The sequence below is a fragment of the Eptesicus fuscus genome, chromosome 19 (genome assembly GCF_027574615.1).
Source record: "Eptesicus fuscus isolate TK198812 chromosome 19, DD_ASM_mEF_20220401, whole genome shotgun sequence".
Taxonomy (NCBI): domain Eukaryota; kingdom Metazoa; phylum Chordata; class Mammalia; order Chiroptera; family Vespertilionidae; genus Eptesicus; species Eptesicus fuscus.
Genome location: NC_072491.1, coordinates 47,973,059 through 47,987,523, shown reverse-complemented (window position 1 = coordinate 47,987,523; position 14,465 = coordinate 47,973,059). Strand labels below are relative to the sequence as shown.

Here is a 14,465-nt window from a genome sequence, read left to right as displayed (position 1 = left end):
CATGTCTTACATTTAAGCCTTTTATCCACTTTGAGTTTATTCTTGTGTATGGTGTAAGTTGGTGGTATTTTAGTATTATCTGTAACCTCCATAGTTCTTAAATGGAGATTTGCATATAGAATATCCTCAACAGGGGCGGGTGGATAGGAAATGATCAACAAATGTTTTTATTTTAAAAAAATCAAACTTTTATATAAAGTTCAAACAAGCAATGAATAGCATAAATGTAGGGCACCAAATTAATGTCTGTTTGCCAGTCACTGACTATGTCATGGGAAAATGGCCAAATGGATTTTTCTTTCGTTAAACTACATCACAGATAAACTCCTTGTGGGAAGTTCTGGTGAGGCAATAGTACTTCAAAGAGACAGTCATTCTTGCTGAAAAGAATGCTATGCCAAATGTAGTATGATTTCATGGAGAGAAAAAACAAATCATAGTTTTGGATATGAACCACAAAGAAAACGTCATCACAGCAAATGCTGCAAACCGCAGGCACTGACTTCCATTTGTGCTGCTTTTTTCATGGTCAATGTCAAGTAGTAAGCTCGAGGGTGAGTAGAAGTTATTTATTTATGTAATGGCAGTTAATGACTCTCATAAATAATGAAAAAACTAGTTTTTTAAACAAATATAGAAACAAAACTAAAAATTCAGATTTTAAAAATCACTTCAGAATATAATGTGAAGAAAAGTTACTTTGAAATACTGACTGATTCGATACAATTACTCAAACTTTATCTTTAATGTGGCCAGGAGAAAAACAATAAAGAAATTCTACTTGTAAATTATAAACCAACAAAATTAGAACTAATATACTAAAAAACTATATTAACAGTTTTATGCTACATCAAAAAGAACAAAACAGAAAAACCAAGTACTTCATCTCAGGGAATTATTACCCAATTAGTTTGCAAACCAAAGCTACTAATAAATAATATTAAAGAATATAATTTTAAAATTATTCTAGGGAGGTTACAGATAATACTAAAACAATCCAAAAAGATTTTCTATAACAGACTGATTAATGACCCATGTTTTGAGTGGCAAAGAAAACATTTCTTACATAAAAAATTATATTCCAATAAATATGTTTTAGTAATAACTGAAAGTACGTCTACATTAAGTTCTCTGCTCAAACCGCCTTAGGCCTTTTCTGACACTCCATCTAAGAAGTATCTACTAGTATAGCAGTACACACACCCCACCCTGATCAAAGGGCTCTTACTCACCTGCTTCGTTACTACCCTGCATTACTTTAGTTAACTTCTATTACCACTCAAATTCTATGATACCTTCTGCTACCTCATGTTATCTTCCTGTATTTGCCTGTTTATTTTTATCTGTCACCCATCCAGAATGTTCTTGGAGAGCAGAAATTTGTGTCTCTGCATCACTGTGTCCCCACCACTTAGATCAAAGTCAATCAACATCTCCTGAAGGCAGTCAGGAAGCAGGAAAAAATTTAGTGAAATACTACCTAAGGAAAAACACGTCAACACTGCATCGGGCAACCAAAACCTGCAGGGCATGGCTCATTACAAACCAAAGCACTTTTATGCCAAGTTTAATTCTGGACTTGCCTGTCACATATATTGTTTCTAAGTACAAATAAGTTCCATCTACCCATCTGTAAGCGGTAACCAAACCGGAGCACATTTCCTCTGTTACATGTCTTGTGTTTAAACCTGGTAAACAAATGAAGTTTGTTTTTCTAATTTAAATTTTTTATTGTTGACACTTTTGCAGATGTTCCCCAATTCTCCCCCAGCAAAAGAAGTCTTATAGTCATGCAAAGTAGATAATGCATGTTACGAAGTGTGTGTAGACTTTTACCTGGATACAGGCGACGAAAGGTGGAAAGAAAGAGTACGTGGTGGTGAGAAAATGATTGAAGTCCTGGAGCAACTTCTGAGTAATGTTGTTTTTCTCAGATATGGTCTTGTATTTATCCATCTCCTTTATAATCGCAGAAAACAAGCTGCCAAAAAGTTGCTTTGCAATTATTGGGTCTCTCTGTGAAATATGCAAAAGGAAAAGAAATTAGGAACTGAAGTAAAAATTCTTTAATTTACCAACTATCAAAGCTTTATTTGAAAATACAAACTGTTGCAAACCTATCTACTGAAGATCTCATTTCTATTTAGAAACTTTTAACAGACATTGGCAAGGGGAGAATTTGGAATTTAACCAAAGATATGTGCCTTAGGAAAGGCATGACAGCATAGATTTTGGACCTAGAGATAAAAATTTAAGAGCTGGAACCACATATCTTAACTCCTGTGTGAGTCTGGGCCTTCAGATTCTTCATAATTAAAATGGGGATAACAGGACACATCTCACAGGGTTTTGGTAAGATTAGCCCAAGATAAAGTATGTCAAGTGCTCAGTGCAGTAACTGATAAAATCTTGGAGAAAATTTAAACTAAATTTTCAGGTATTATCTTCATATGAACATCATTGTAAAGCTTAAAATAACTAATGGATGAGCTTAAATAAAATGCCAATTTTAATTTTCAAGGTACCATCACTTTGACCATTCAAACTATTAAAACCATTAGTAGCTGTTTATGTGTCTTTCAAATTTGGGCTATTTATCTCTAATGGCTCTAACCCTCATACTCCATGACCACGGGAACATTATCCTTTATTTGTGTCTATAACACCAGTATTCAGAATAATTTCTGGCATGTTGTGTCTATATTTTTTTAAATGAAGGCATGAGAGTATGAATAAATAAATTTTTAAAATTATTTTGTTGATAAAAGCTGTGTCTGAAGAAAAAGTACAATTTGACTAATACTTTGCTTATTAATTTAAGTGATGTATTTGTCTTATAAAAAGTAGTAATAGTTGCTATGTAAGATTTTAGAAAATATGGATTAGGAAAAAAGAAAACAAATATCACCCATATTGTACTACATCTAGTCACTGTCGTGGCTGCTCTCGTACTGACATGCACACTCCTGTTTGGTGACCTGCTTTTTTCACTTAACATGTAGTCAGGTTTCCATATCTACAAGGCACTGGCTCTTGTGTACAAATTCCTTTATTTTCCAAGGAGTCCCACATGTCATTCTGTTACAGTAACTGCAGCAGTAATTAAGACAATAATGTCTCCAGAGCAATAGGATGCTGCTGCTGGGCAGGTACGGCTGGCTGACATGCTCCTCGTTAGCTCTGTCCACACGTGAGGCTTCTAAGGCAGAACGGCAGGGCCAGGACAGCCGCGGAGGCCTCTGTTACCCACGAGGCATCCAAGTGCTGAGAACAGGCCCTGGCATACAGGCGGTGTTACTCCGTGTATTAACCTTTGTTGAATAAAGTATTGGAATTTGAAGAATTAACAAAAATTTAATAAATTCCTCCCTAAAAAATAAAAATAGTCCTGCTTTTTCAAAACAATATTTACCATCTTTATTTTTTCCAAGCACAAATGAGATGAACTTATTTGGACATGGGTGTCTCAGCAGTTCCAGGCCTGCTAACCTACTACCATCATTACATATCACGGACCTCTCCAGTGTGGAGAGAAGCAAGTCATGCCTAGGAGAGCAGGTGTCAACATCATTTTTGAGGCAGTGATGTGAGCACATGTGTGCAAGGCGCTAGAAAAACTGGGAAATAGTGGCAATGTAGAAAAAGCACTGGGCCAGTCATCAAACAGAGAGAGCATTGTCCTTACGCCACAACCAGGGAGGCAGACAGCTTTAACCATACCATCCATTCTTGGCATACCACCTTCAATTCTTCATCTGTAAATGTATCTAGTCATTGCCTCAAGGGCACAAAATTACTGTGAGAATCTAATGAGAGAAATGTGAAAGCACTCCCTAATAACCAAGAACTACTGCAAGGGTATCTAACTGGATCTATACATGGGATAAAAATGCACAGAATTGCACACACACATAAATGAAGAGGAAAATGATGAAAATGAACAAAGTCTGAAGTCTAGTTGACACTATTGTAACAATGTCAATTTATAGGTCTTAATGATGTACATGATTAAAACAAAAAGAAAAAATAATGAACACAATTATAAAAGGAGCACTATTGAAGGTACACAGGACTATGCACTAGTTTTGCTAAATTCCTATCAAACTATCATTATTTAGATTCAATAAAAAGCTTAAAAGACAGTAAGGGGCTGTGCAGATATAACCTATTATTATAATCAGCATTAGTACTGGAAACTTAAGTACAATAATATATAAGGCATTATATTTCACTAACTAGCATACTATATTCTCCAAGCTCTTTAATTTAATATTTATTTCAATAAAAGTCAAAGGAATCATATCAGGCTTTTGGGGGATAAATACCCTGTTTTTGTCAAAGAATTCTGATAGGAAATTTCTACTCTGACATCCTAATGACTTAGAAAAACATTTCCAGTCCTCTGCAATCAAGAGAATTAACAGAGAAGGAAGAACACTGATCCCACCGATAAACTAAAAATCTCCTGATTCCACGTCTCCTGCAAAGGATTTTAGATAAGCAATTATTTAAATGGCTTAGCACCTTGAAGTTTACAATGACTTTTTGCACATTACTGCGGTCTAACATTGTTGGTAAGAAAATCAGATATCATTCTCTGATGTCATGGATGAAAACGTGACGGCTCAGAGCACTAAGTGTCTAGACAAGGACTCCAACTGCAGGGATACCTTCCAGATGACAAGTCAGAGTCTCACCACGTGAAGAGAAGTTTCAGCCTCAGGAAATGGCAGAGCCGACACTTGGACCAAGGTCTTTTAATCAAGTCCATTGTTTAGGACAAATCAACACCTCATTTATGATACAGTGTAGCCTCAACCGTTTTTCTTGCACACAGTAGACCCCTGGAACGGTTATACCCGTTTTTATGCATCCACAGAAAATGCAGCTCTCAAGGACCAACCTGGGCCACAGCTTGCAAGGGGGTGATCAGGCTGCTGTATTTAATCTGAATGTCGGGAAGGTCTCCTTGACGGTAACTTCTGTACAAAACGACTTGGGCATCGTGCTTCATTTTGAACTCACTCTTGATTTCCTATAATCATTAGAACCAAAGAAGATTTGAAATTTGAATTGTAATTAAGAAAATCATAGTACATGAGCTATGAAACTGAGAGTACCCATCTTTAACATAAAGGTGAATCAGTGGCAATTTGTATCCAAAATGGTTTAGTCACTATCTTTTACCAGTCGATGACAGATGATAAATCCAAAAGAAAAATCACTATGGTGAAAAGATTACTTAAATATTTACTTCGAGTAATCTGAATATTTGTAAAATCAGAGAACTTGATTGAAAACGTCTTACAGCCATAAATCAGAGCGCTGTATTTCCTTAATTACCCTGAGAATAAACCTTGGCTATAAGGCCCAGGGTGATCACCACAGCCCCTCCTGTGATCGCCCAGGTCCTCCAGGCCCTGCTCATCCACAAAGGCCAGATCGGGCCTTCCAATTAATCCTTAATCACCCCCAAACCCAACTCTCCCCCATGCAGGGCCGTGGGTCCCTGCTCGTCTCTTTGTCTAGAATGTCTGTCTATAGCTTTTACTCATCGTTTGGCTGTCATCTCAGATACCACCTTTTCAAAAAGGCTTCCCTCACTACTCCTCTCCCAGACATGCTCATTTCTTGGTTAACTTGCGACATCACACACGTTACACTCACCTCTGTGCCATTGGCATTGAGTGGAGCCACATACTGAGCACAGGGCCCCAACAAACAAACGACCACAGGGCATGGCTCTCCATGCCTGACTTTCCACGCGGTTCTTAACGAGTGGTTGGCCACTTCAGATGAGACACCTACATCAGAGGGCAGGCCTGGCCTCCCACAGCAGGCCATCCTGTGTTTCCTAACTACTAAAAAGGCCTTTTTCTCAGGCCAAAATACCTCCCTGCGATTTATCCAACCATCCTGGTTTTCCCTCTTCCTTCTGCTGTCTAGATATTGTTACTTCCTTCAGGCATGCCTAGTGAGGTTTCAGGTTTAATTAGGAGCCCACAGCTACTTCTGGGAGTGGGCAAAAGAAAAGGCCCTCCAGATGTGATGGGGCCAGTGAGAAGGAGCAGGAGGTAAACTTGAGACAATGATTTTGGACCCTAGTCCTCAAAAGAATAGTTGCAGTTAGAGAGATAAGAGGAAGATGAAAAGTACATTTACTTTCCACAGAAGATACAGTGAAACCATTCAACCACTTCATACTCAGATGTGGAAGTTAATTAAGTGCTTAAGGATTTAAACTGAATTAGAACAAAGATGGAATTTTTTTTTATTCATAATCTTAAAAATTTTATCATAATTACTGATTTATAAGATTAAAGCTATGGCTAAAAAAACAATTTCATTATTTTCACATTTTTTTTTAAATATATTTTATTGATATTTTACAGAGAGGAAGAGAGAGGGATAGAGAGTTAGAAACATCGATGAGAGAGAAACATTGATCAGCTGCCTCTTGCACACCCCCCACTGGGGATGTGCCCGCAACCAAGGTACATGCCCTTGACCGGAATCGAACCTGGGACCCTTCAATCCGCAGGCCGATGCTCTATCCACTGAGCCAAACCGGTTTTGGCTATTTTCACATTTTGAAAAATGTTTATCTATTAACTCATGCCACACTTACACCTTAAATCACTACTTTCAGCAGATAGCTCTGATCTGCCTGCCTAGCCCTGCCCACCCCTTCCTCTGGGCCCCCCTTTCCCTCCCCATCATGTACCTCCAGGAAGTAGCTGGTTGTAACATGGCCTCAACCCCCAACCCCTGACCATAGATTAGTGGTCCCCAAATGGCCCCCGATCCGAGGTGGGTCAAGACTCTGGCCTTGAGGCAGAGAGTGGGGAAATCCCTTCTCAGCAGCTAGTCATAATGTGTAAAATTCAGGAGTAATTGATGGCCATGGTTCCACCACACAGAGAAGGTCAATCTGTTCAGAGAACAAATCAAGCTGAAGAGAGGCTGAAAGAAGGGGCAGCGATGGGGCCCTGCCAGGGCCCGTGAGCCAGGACACACCACAGGTTCAGGGGAAAACCCACATGTTTCATTCCAAGACATCACAACTCCTCAGTGAGTCATGAATGCCCTTTCATTTACACTAGTCAGAGGAGACTTTCGTTCATAAATAACTTCAAGTCAGATACTGCTGCTTCTCTGATTGTGGTTTATAGACCAATATTAGAACCAATATCTGGCAGGAAGCTTGTTTCCTTAGTATACATATATAAAACAGACATTTCAAACCAAGCAAATAATTGAGAAAGATACAAACCTTCTTTCGTTTTTGCTCAGCAATACCTTTTTTCGCATAAATCAAACTGATCTTTTCTTGGTCCTTTAAAAATCGTCTGCGTAATCTTAATATGTCTACCCGACTGTCTGTACCTGAAGAATAAAAAGCAGGTTTGTTATAATTGGCCACTTCAACACTTGCCTCGTCCCCAGAATCTCCTAAAATAAACGTGAGGTTGTTTGCTTACCTCCATTTTTTTTTTTATTTAGTTTTTCTTTTCTTTCTTTCTCTCTCTTTTTTTACACGACACAAGCCTGTGCAAAGAAGATGATTAACTAGTGTAGAAGCTCTAGCACAGAAAGTTGAAGTCACTCAGTCCTGGAGCTGCAGCAGAACAATGAGGGGGAAGGACTTGGAAGACTGGGCCCGGGCAGCACCAGCCCTCCGGAAGGGAGGAGAGGGGGCTGAAGCAGGAGGTGTGGGTGTGGAGCCGGGGTAATGGACAGAGGGTCTCTGAGTGAAAGGGCCAGCCTGGCTGGAAGCAGAGGAAACAGTGACCAGGAAGACACAGGAATGGCCTGAAGGGAAGACATTCGAGATTTTGTCGCTGGATAACCAACCAGCACAAAAGAGCAGACAGAGATATCTACACGTTTCAGTGGCCCAGTCCAGCCGGACGTTGCTGAGTGAAGACCGCAGTCAGCATGCACGCCCTTTGGTAAGCTATTCCAAATGCCTTTTTAGTGCCCTACTTGGGAACACATTAAAAAAGTAAAACATCATCGAGTTTTTTGAGGGAAGCTTCAAATATGAAAGACAGAAACCAAAATAAATAGGGATGAGCAGTTGCTGAAATCAGATCATTCAGGAAAATTTTTTCAAAAATTATCATTTATCATCAAGGTAAGAATAGATAGTGCATCCATGGATCAAGGACTTAAGGGATGTTCAGGGAACAAAAATAGCTTATGGAAATTAAAAATATGATATCATAACATAAAAGCGAGGGTTAGAAGATAAGATAGAAGAAATTTCCCAGAATATAGAGCAAAAAGGACAAAACAACAAGAAGAAAATTAGAAGGATAACCATAAGATCTGACATGCAAGCAACAGGATTTCAAAAAGAGAAAACTGAGATGAGGAAATCAACAAAATCACCCAAGAATATTCCAGAACTAGAATATATGAGTTAGCAGCCTGACAGGGGCCTAGAAAAATGAACTAGAATAGACCAAAGAACACTTTTGTGAAATTTCCTAAAACTGGTTTAAAAGAGGAAGATCCTAAGAGTGTCCACAGAGAAAACATCAAGTTCTTACAAAGGATCAACAAAGAGATGACATCAGGTTTCTCAACCACAGCCCTGTGGAACAGGAAACTTCGATGAGTTCACACTCAGAATTCTATAGCTAAATCACCAATTAGGTGTGAGTGCTACCAAAAGCAATGTACGGCATCAAAGTACCAACAAGAAGCACACTGCTTCTGACCCCCTTTCTCAGGAGGCTACCTGAGGAGGTGTTAGACCAAAAGAAGGAACTAAACCAAGGAAGAAAGATCAGGAAGGCGGACAGACCTTCAGGCTGTGGAGGTGGTCTCTAGACAACAGCTAAGCAGAAACCCCACCCAGCCAGCTCAGAGGCTCCTGGAGAGATTTCTTTAAGAATCTGAGACATTTATATGTTGGGATACAATAAAACTATACAACTCAGAGGAATTTTGGTGATAAATATATAGAAATCTGAGCATCTCAAACAAAATAATTATTAATGCCCAGGAAAAATTATTGTGTGAAAAGTTAAAGTAATGATAGAATCACTCATGGTTCAGCCACAAATACTATTTATGTAATCAAGATAAAAGGAAATTGAATATCGATGAAACAAAGACTAAGACATTGTTGTATTGTCAATCATTGAGTTAGATACAAGATGCCTTAACAAGCCAATTAATTAGGAGTTGTTAATTGCGCGTGGGTTCAGAGCAGAATATCTCTGTCAAATTCTGAACAAACACAGGAAGGAGTATTTTCTTTTTATATCCTTCCAGGTCTTTGTGTAAATTATTTTTGTAGTCAGCTTGTAACCTTGAGTATATATCATATCTAACAAACATCTGTCATATCTATACAGACAACTTGTAACCTGGAGTACATATCATATCTATACAGACACCTGTAACCTTTGATACATAATGAACAAACACTTGGCATGAGACTACGGGAATTATTATCAGTATCAGCGTATCAGCCCCTTTAGATGGCTAGCTTGCAAGGTCAGTTAAGTTTATCTTTTCTATTATTTAAGTTAAAAAACAAAGTTATTTTTACAGAATAAGAGACGGTCTAAAAATTACAGAGTTGACGTATGGAACAAGGGACTAGCAAGAAATAGCAGAGAACTTCAAAACAGCAGTTTCAAACAGCAGTTTTCCTAAAGGAGGGATCATTACTATGCTTCAACATAATTATATCAGAAGATGAAGGCACAGGAAGAATTCATCGTGTGTGTGATAGATGGGGGTGAGCGACAAGAGGGAGACAAATTCTAACGCCCATAACATGAAGTCAAAACCATGACTAATACTGAAAAAAAGAAAGGTGGCAATATAAAAAAGACTGTTTGGAGAGATGGAAGCAAATAGCAAAAACTTGACTAAAAGGATGAAAGTGGTTGCATCTGTCACTTCTAACAAGCTGTGGAAAAGTATTTGACTCTTTAAACTATATGCATGAAGGAAACTAAAATAAAATATTACAATGATAGAAAAGTGATATTTTAATTAGATTACAACTTTAAGTTTTTAAAGTGCATTTCCTTTTAATGATAATAAACAGTAACATAGTAAGTACTAACTCACTATATATTATGAACCTCCAAATGTTCCTCTTCAGGCAAAAAAATACATATACCTCGAAGAAGACAAGATATGAAATATTTAAAATCGATAAAAGTACCTATAGAGATTCAAGTATATTAATTAAATTACTATAAGCATTTATTTACTCAGTTCTATGGCTGAGTTTTTTCAAACCCATATATAAAATGTCTATGGGAAATAGTTTAAAAATTAGATTTCACCTCTTACCTTTATTATTTTATATACATGGTTCCCCAATTCTACCTACATCATCCATGACATATTTTCACTCTAAAAATGTAGAAAGGGAAAAACTGTGCAACAATTTGAATTGTGGACAGTAACTCCTATCACCCTTAGCAACTGCATTTGTTTCTGAGCCTCATCCCTATTCAATAAAGAAACCAGTCCAGTTGGTCACCAGCAGTCACCACACATAAATGGAACTGCGGACTGTCGCAAATGCACACAAACTTTTCACAATTCTACAGAAAGCTGCACATGCCCATGGGTTTAAGATAAGCAATTGTAAAGGGTCAGAGAGACAACTTAAAAGCAATGGGAAGGTGACAGTCACTTTGAAATTTCATTTTAGCTTTGGGGCTTTTCACAATCAAAGTTACAGGAAGGACAGAGAGCCATGCACTCTTGCTGGATCTTATACTGGTTTGATGGGAAAACAGAGGAAAAGGCTGTAAATAAAAAAGGCTGGCGGGAAGTGGTCAAGTGTGAAGGAAAAGACAGAGGAATGGGTTTGCTGGCCCTCTGTCAAATGCACAGTATGAACTAAAAGAAGGCTAGATAGATTTACCTTTCTATATTAAATGTAGAGAATGGTCCATAGCCACAAATTTGCTACATGAAAGTGTGAAAAAGAGTAGTTGGGAGTAAGGAAAGTATTTTGTGTATTTTTATGTTCCTACAATTAAATAAAAATAAATTTAACTTTGCTAATTTTACTTCTATTTATCTAAATCCGTAAGTTGGCATTTTCCCAGAGTTCTGTCTTGGGACCTTTTCTCTCTTCATATTTTCTTCCTCTAGGTTTTCATTCACTCCCAGCGTTACAGTTCTCGTAAGGAGCTAACCTTACCGACCTCTATCTCAGCCCTCTCAGCACTGGGTCTGTGAGCCCTGCCAGCATTATCCACTCGGCTGTCTTAGCATCACCCACGGGCTCGCCCCGTCTCTCCAACCCCACTCTCTTCCTTTTTGAATCGGAGACTTAGCTTACTAATCCAGGTCAAGGTGTGGCTGCCTTTGACCTCCACCTGTCCGTCCTCCTCAGGCACTCCACAAGCTGTTCCATACAAACCACCCCAAGAGATTGTTCGGAGACCCTGTGCCTATCTCTGCTGGGTTCACTACCTGAAGCTGTGTGGTTCATTCCTAAAGCCACACCCCCACACTCTCAAGCCTGCTTTCTCAGCATTCTTTACTTCGCTCCCAGCGTGCTGAAGCATCTGCTTAACTGGACTGCTACAGAGCACGCTAGAGTGGGCTCTCACTCAATGTTCACTGAGCTGATCTGAGTCTCTCCCACCACCCAACACATTCCCTACTTCTCCCTCTCCATCCCCATCCTTTCCCTCCCAATATCTCAATCCCCCAAGGCTAGTTCCAAAGGCCACCTCCTCCACCAGGCCTTCCCTGAGGCTCCCTCCATTCTCTGCCTGGATTTAAATCGGAGATTAGTTTACTAATCCTGCCTCAACTCTTGATTGCCTACCCAGCCCTATTGTTCTGGAAAGTCACTAAATAAATGGATTGAGTTCAATTTATCCAACAGCTTTTCTGGAACACATTAAAACTATAATTTCAACATGGAAAATGCCCAGACATTTACTGAATTAAATTTTAATGGTATTGATTACAGGTTATAAGAATATGTGAATACAATCAGAAATGTCCTTGCTTTATCTAAGCCTTTGCATTGATTTTGAGGGCAGGTCATTTTTTTTTAAATGTGGTTATTCCCTTTTTTTAAAATATATTTTATTAATTTTTTACAGAGAGGAAGGGAGAGGAAGAGAGAGTTAGAAACATCGATGAGAGAGAAACATCAATCAGCTGCCTCCTGCACACCCCCTACTGGAGATGTGCCCGCAACCAAGGTACATGCCCTTGACCGGAATCGAACCTGGGACCCTTGAGTCCACAGGCCGACGCTCTATCCACTGAGCCAAACCGGTTAGGGTGAGGGCAGGTCATTTTAAACACGTCAATAATCTTACTTTACCTTTTGGTGTGTTATCCACCGTGTCCCCTGGGAGGGCCAGCCTTTTTTTCCCAAAATCAGGTCCCACTGACTTCGAGGGTGCTGTCTTTAATTTCTCACTCCTCTTGTGAGCAAACAGTAAGGAGGAAGACAAGGAATCAGATGATGAAGAAACCATATAATCCACCAGCGGGTCAATACTGCTTCCAGTCAGCCAGTTAAAGGAGCTTTTTCCATCTGCAAAAGGCACAACCAGTGCATTTCACAGCAGCTCAGTACGGCACACCCTGCAAGCCCACCACACCTCACTGCACCAAGCAGCTCCAACCGCCACGACACACCGGGCGAGACAATGGGGATCGTCCTGGTGGCAGCTGTGGCCTCCGCGTGCTCAGCTCAACAGTGACTGGGAACAGTCTCTCCAGGGATACAGTCATGTCACAGCAGGAGACATGGCGTGGAAGCTCCGGGAGGTCACGCGTGGACAACCGAGGCAGCTCAGGTGGCTGGGCCTCAGTGTCCTCACTTAAGCATTGAACATGTCACCTGTTCTTTCAAGCAGCCGTGACCACTCCAGGAATGATGTTTTGTATCTACTATAAATTACTAAGATCCTTGATTTCTAATATTAGTGTTATAAAATTTCCATTATTCAAATTAGTCCTATTTCTAGAACCAATAGAATGTGAAAAAATTCATATAAAGGAAAAATGCTGAAGTGTTTTTATGAAATAGTTTAGATATTTTACTCTAAACTTGCACTTTGATGATCAAAAAAAAGCTGAACCATTTAAGAAAAAGAAGTTTAATCCTATATAATAAAAAGGTAATATGCAAATTGCATCACTCCGCTACGCCCACGATTGGGCCGGCTGGAGGCGCTGGAGGCGGGACTCAGGGTGGCCGATTGGCTGGCGGGAGGAGCGGGGGGGGCGGGGATGGGACCGGCAGAAGGCTCTGATGGCGGAACTCAGGGTGGCAGATTGCGTGGCTGCCAGCATCAGTTTTCTGCCAGCACCAGTTTTCCTCTGGCCACCCCCCAGATCGGAGCACCTCCAGCCAGCGCCATCGGCCACCCCGAGTCCCGCCCCCAGTCTTTGGGAGGTGCTCCGATCGGCAGGTGGCCAGAGGAAACGGCGCCAGGTGGCCAATTGAGCTGGCTGGAGGCGCTCCGATCCGCGGGTGGCCAGAGGAAAACTGGTGCTGGCAGCCAGGTGAAGGAAAGTCTATTGCACGAAACTTCGTGCAACGGGCTTCTAGTATACTATAAACATAGTAAATAAAGTTGGTTTGCCTCTACTTTGCTTCTGAGATATAAGGTTTTAAATTTGATACACTAAACAGATTTTTTTGGGGGGAAAACAAAACGTAATGTACTAAAACTTTTCCTCTTTTTTCCAGTCAGAATAAATCCTTTTCCCCTTTTCAAAAATACTGTTGTAAAATATTTATAATATCAAATCGACTATTTTAACCACATTTAAGTCTAAACCATGTACTTGGCACCAAGCACATTTACCTGGTTGGGCAACCATCACACCATTGTTTCCAGAACTTGTTCATCGTTTCAAATTGAAGCACCACACCCATTAAACACTAACTCCCCGCTGTCCCCTCCCAGGCCCTGGAACCCACCCTTCTACTCTCTGTCTCTAAGAACTTGACTACTCTAGAGACTTCAGTCCTTTTCTCCTTTGACGGACATATCTTTTTTTGTGGTTCTCATCACTTTTTCCTATTATCTTTTCACTTCTCACAAATGGTCAGTGTTCTTACAGTAGAGGCTGTTTCCAAGGTAACAGTGCGTGGCGCACAAGAGGCAGGCATTCAGATGGAAGGTTACCTATGTTCTGTGTCGGTGTGAAATCATACTGCTGTTGGGTGGCCCGTATCTGCCGAGCCACAGCCCCTTGAACAGAGAGGGATCCTTCCTGCGACCAGGTCTGGAGAGCACTCTGAGAAGTCTGAGTCTCGATAAACATAGGCGTGAGGACGGTACTTCGAAAACGCCAGTCAGAATCAATGGTGTATTCCTGCATGTGAGAGAATGTCAAATACAATGACAGTCCTTTAGCAACTTGGAAATATTTTGATTTAAAATCCAATGGTACTATCAGCAAGTGTGTACTATAACTTCATATCTCTGTGGGAA

At 40.0% G+C, this 14,465-nt stretch overlaps 1 protein-coding gene across 2 annotated transcripts in view; it reads right to left on the bottom strand.

Annotated features, from left to right (window-relative positions):
- The window catches only part of PRKDC (protein kinase, DNA-activated, catalytic subunit), a 191,540-nt gene that overhangs the window by 54,859 nt on the left and 122,216 nt on the right, over positions 1 to 14,465 (bottom strand). For both annotated transcript variants that reach the window (XM_054708417.1, XM_054708418.1), the window contains exons 58-62: positions 14,157 to 14,346; positions 12,335 to 12,550; positions 7,274 to 7,386; positions 4,904 to 5,035; positions 1,837 to 2,016 (exon numbers count right to left, since the gene is read on the bottom strand). In XM_054708417.1, coding sequence (XP_054564392.1) covers positions 1,837 to 2,016; positions 4,904 to 5,035; positions 7,274 to 7,386; positions 12,335 to 12,550; positions 14,157 to 14,346 — 831 coding nt within the window. The remainder of the gene's footprint in view (positions 1 to 1,836; positions 2,017 to 4,903; positions 5,036 to 7,273; positions 7,387 to 12,334; positions 12,551 to 14,156; positions 14,347 to 14,465) is intronic.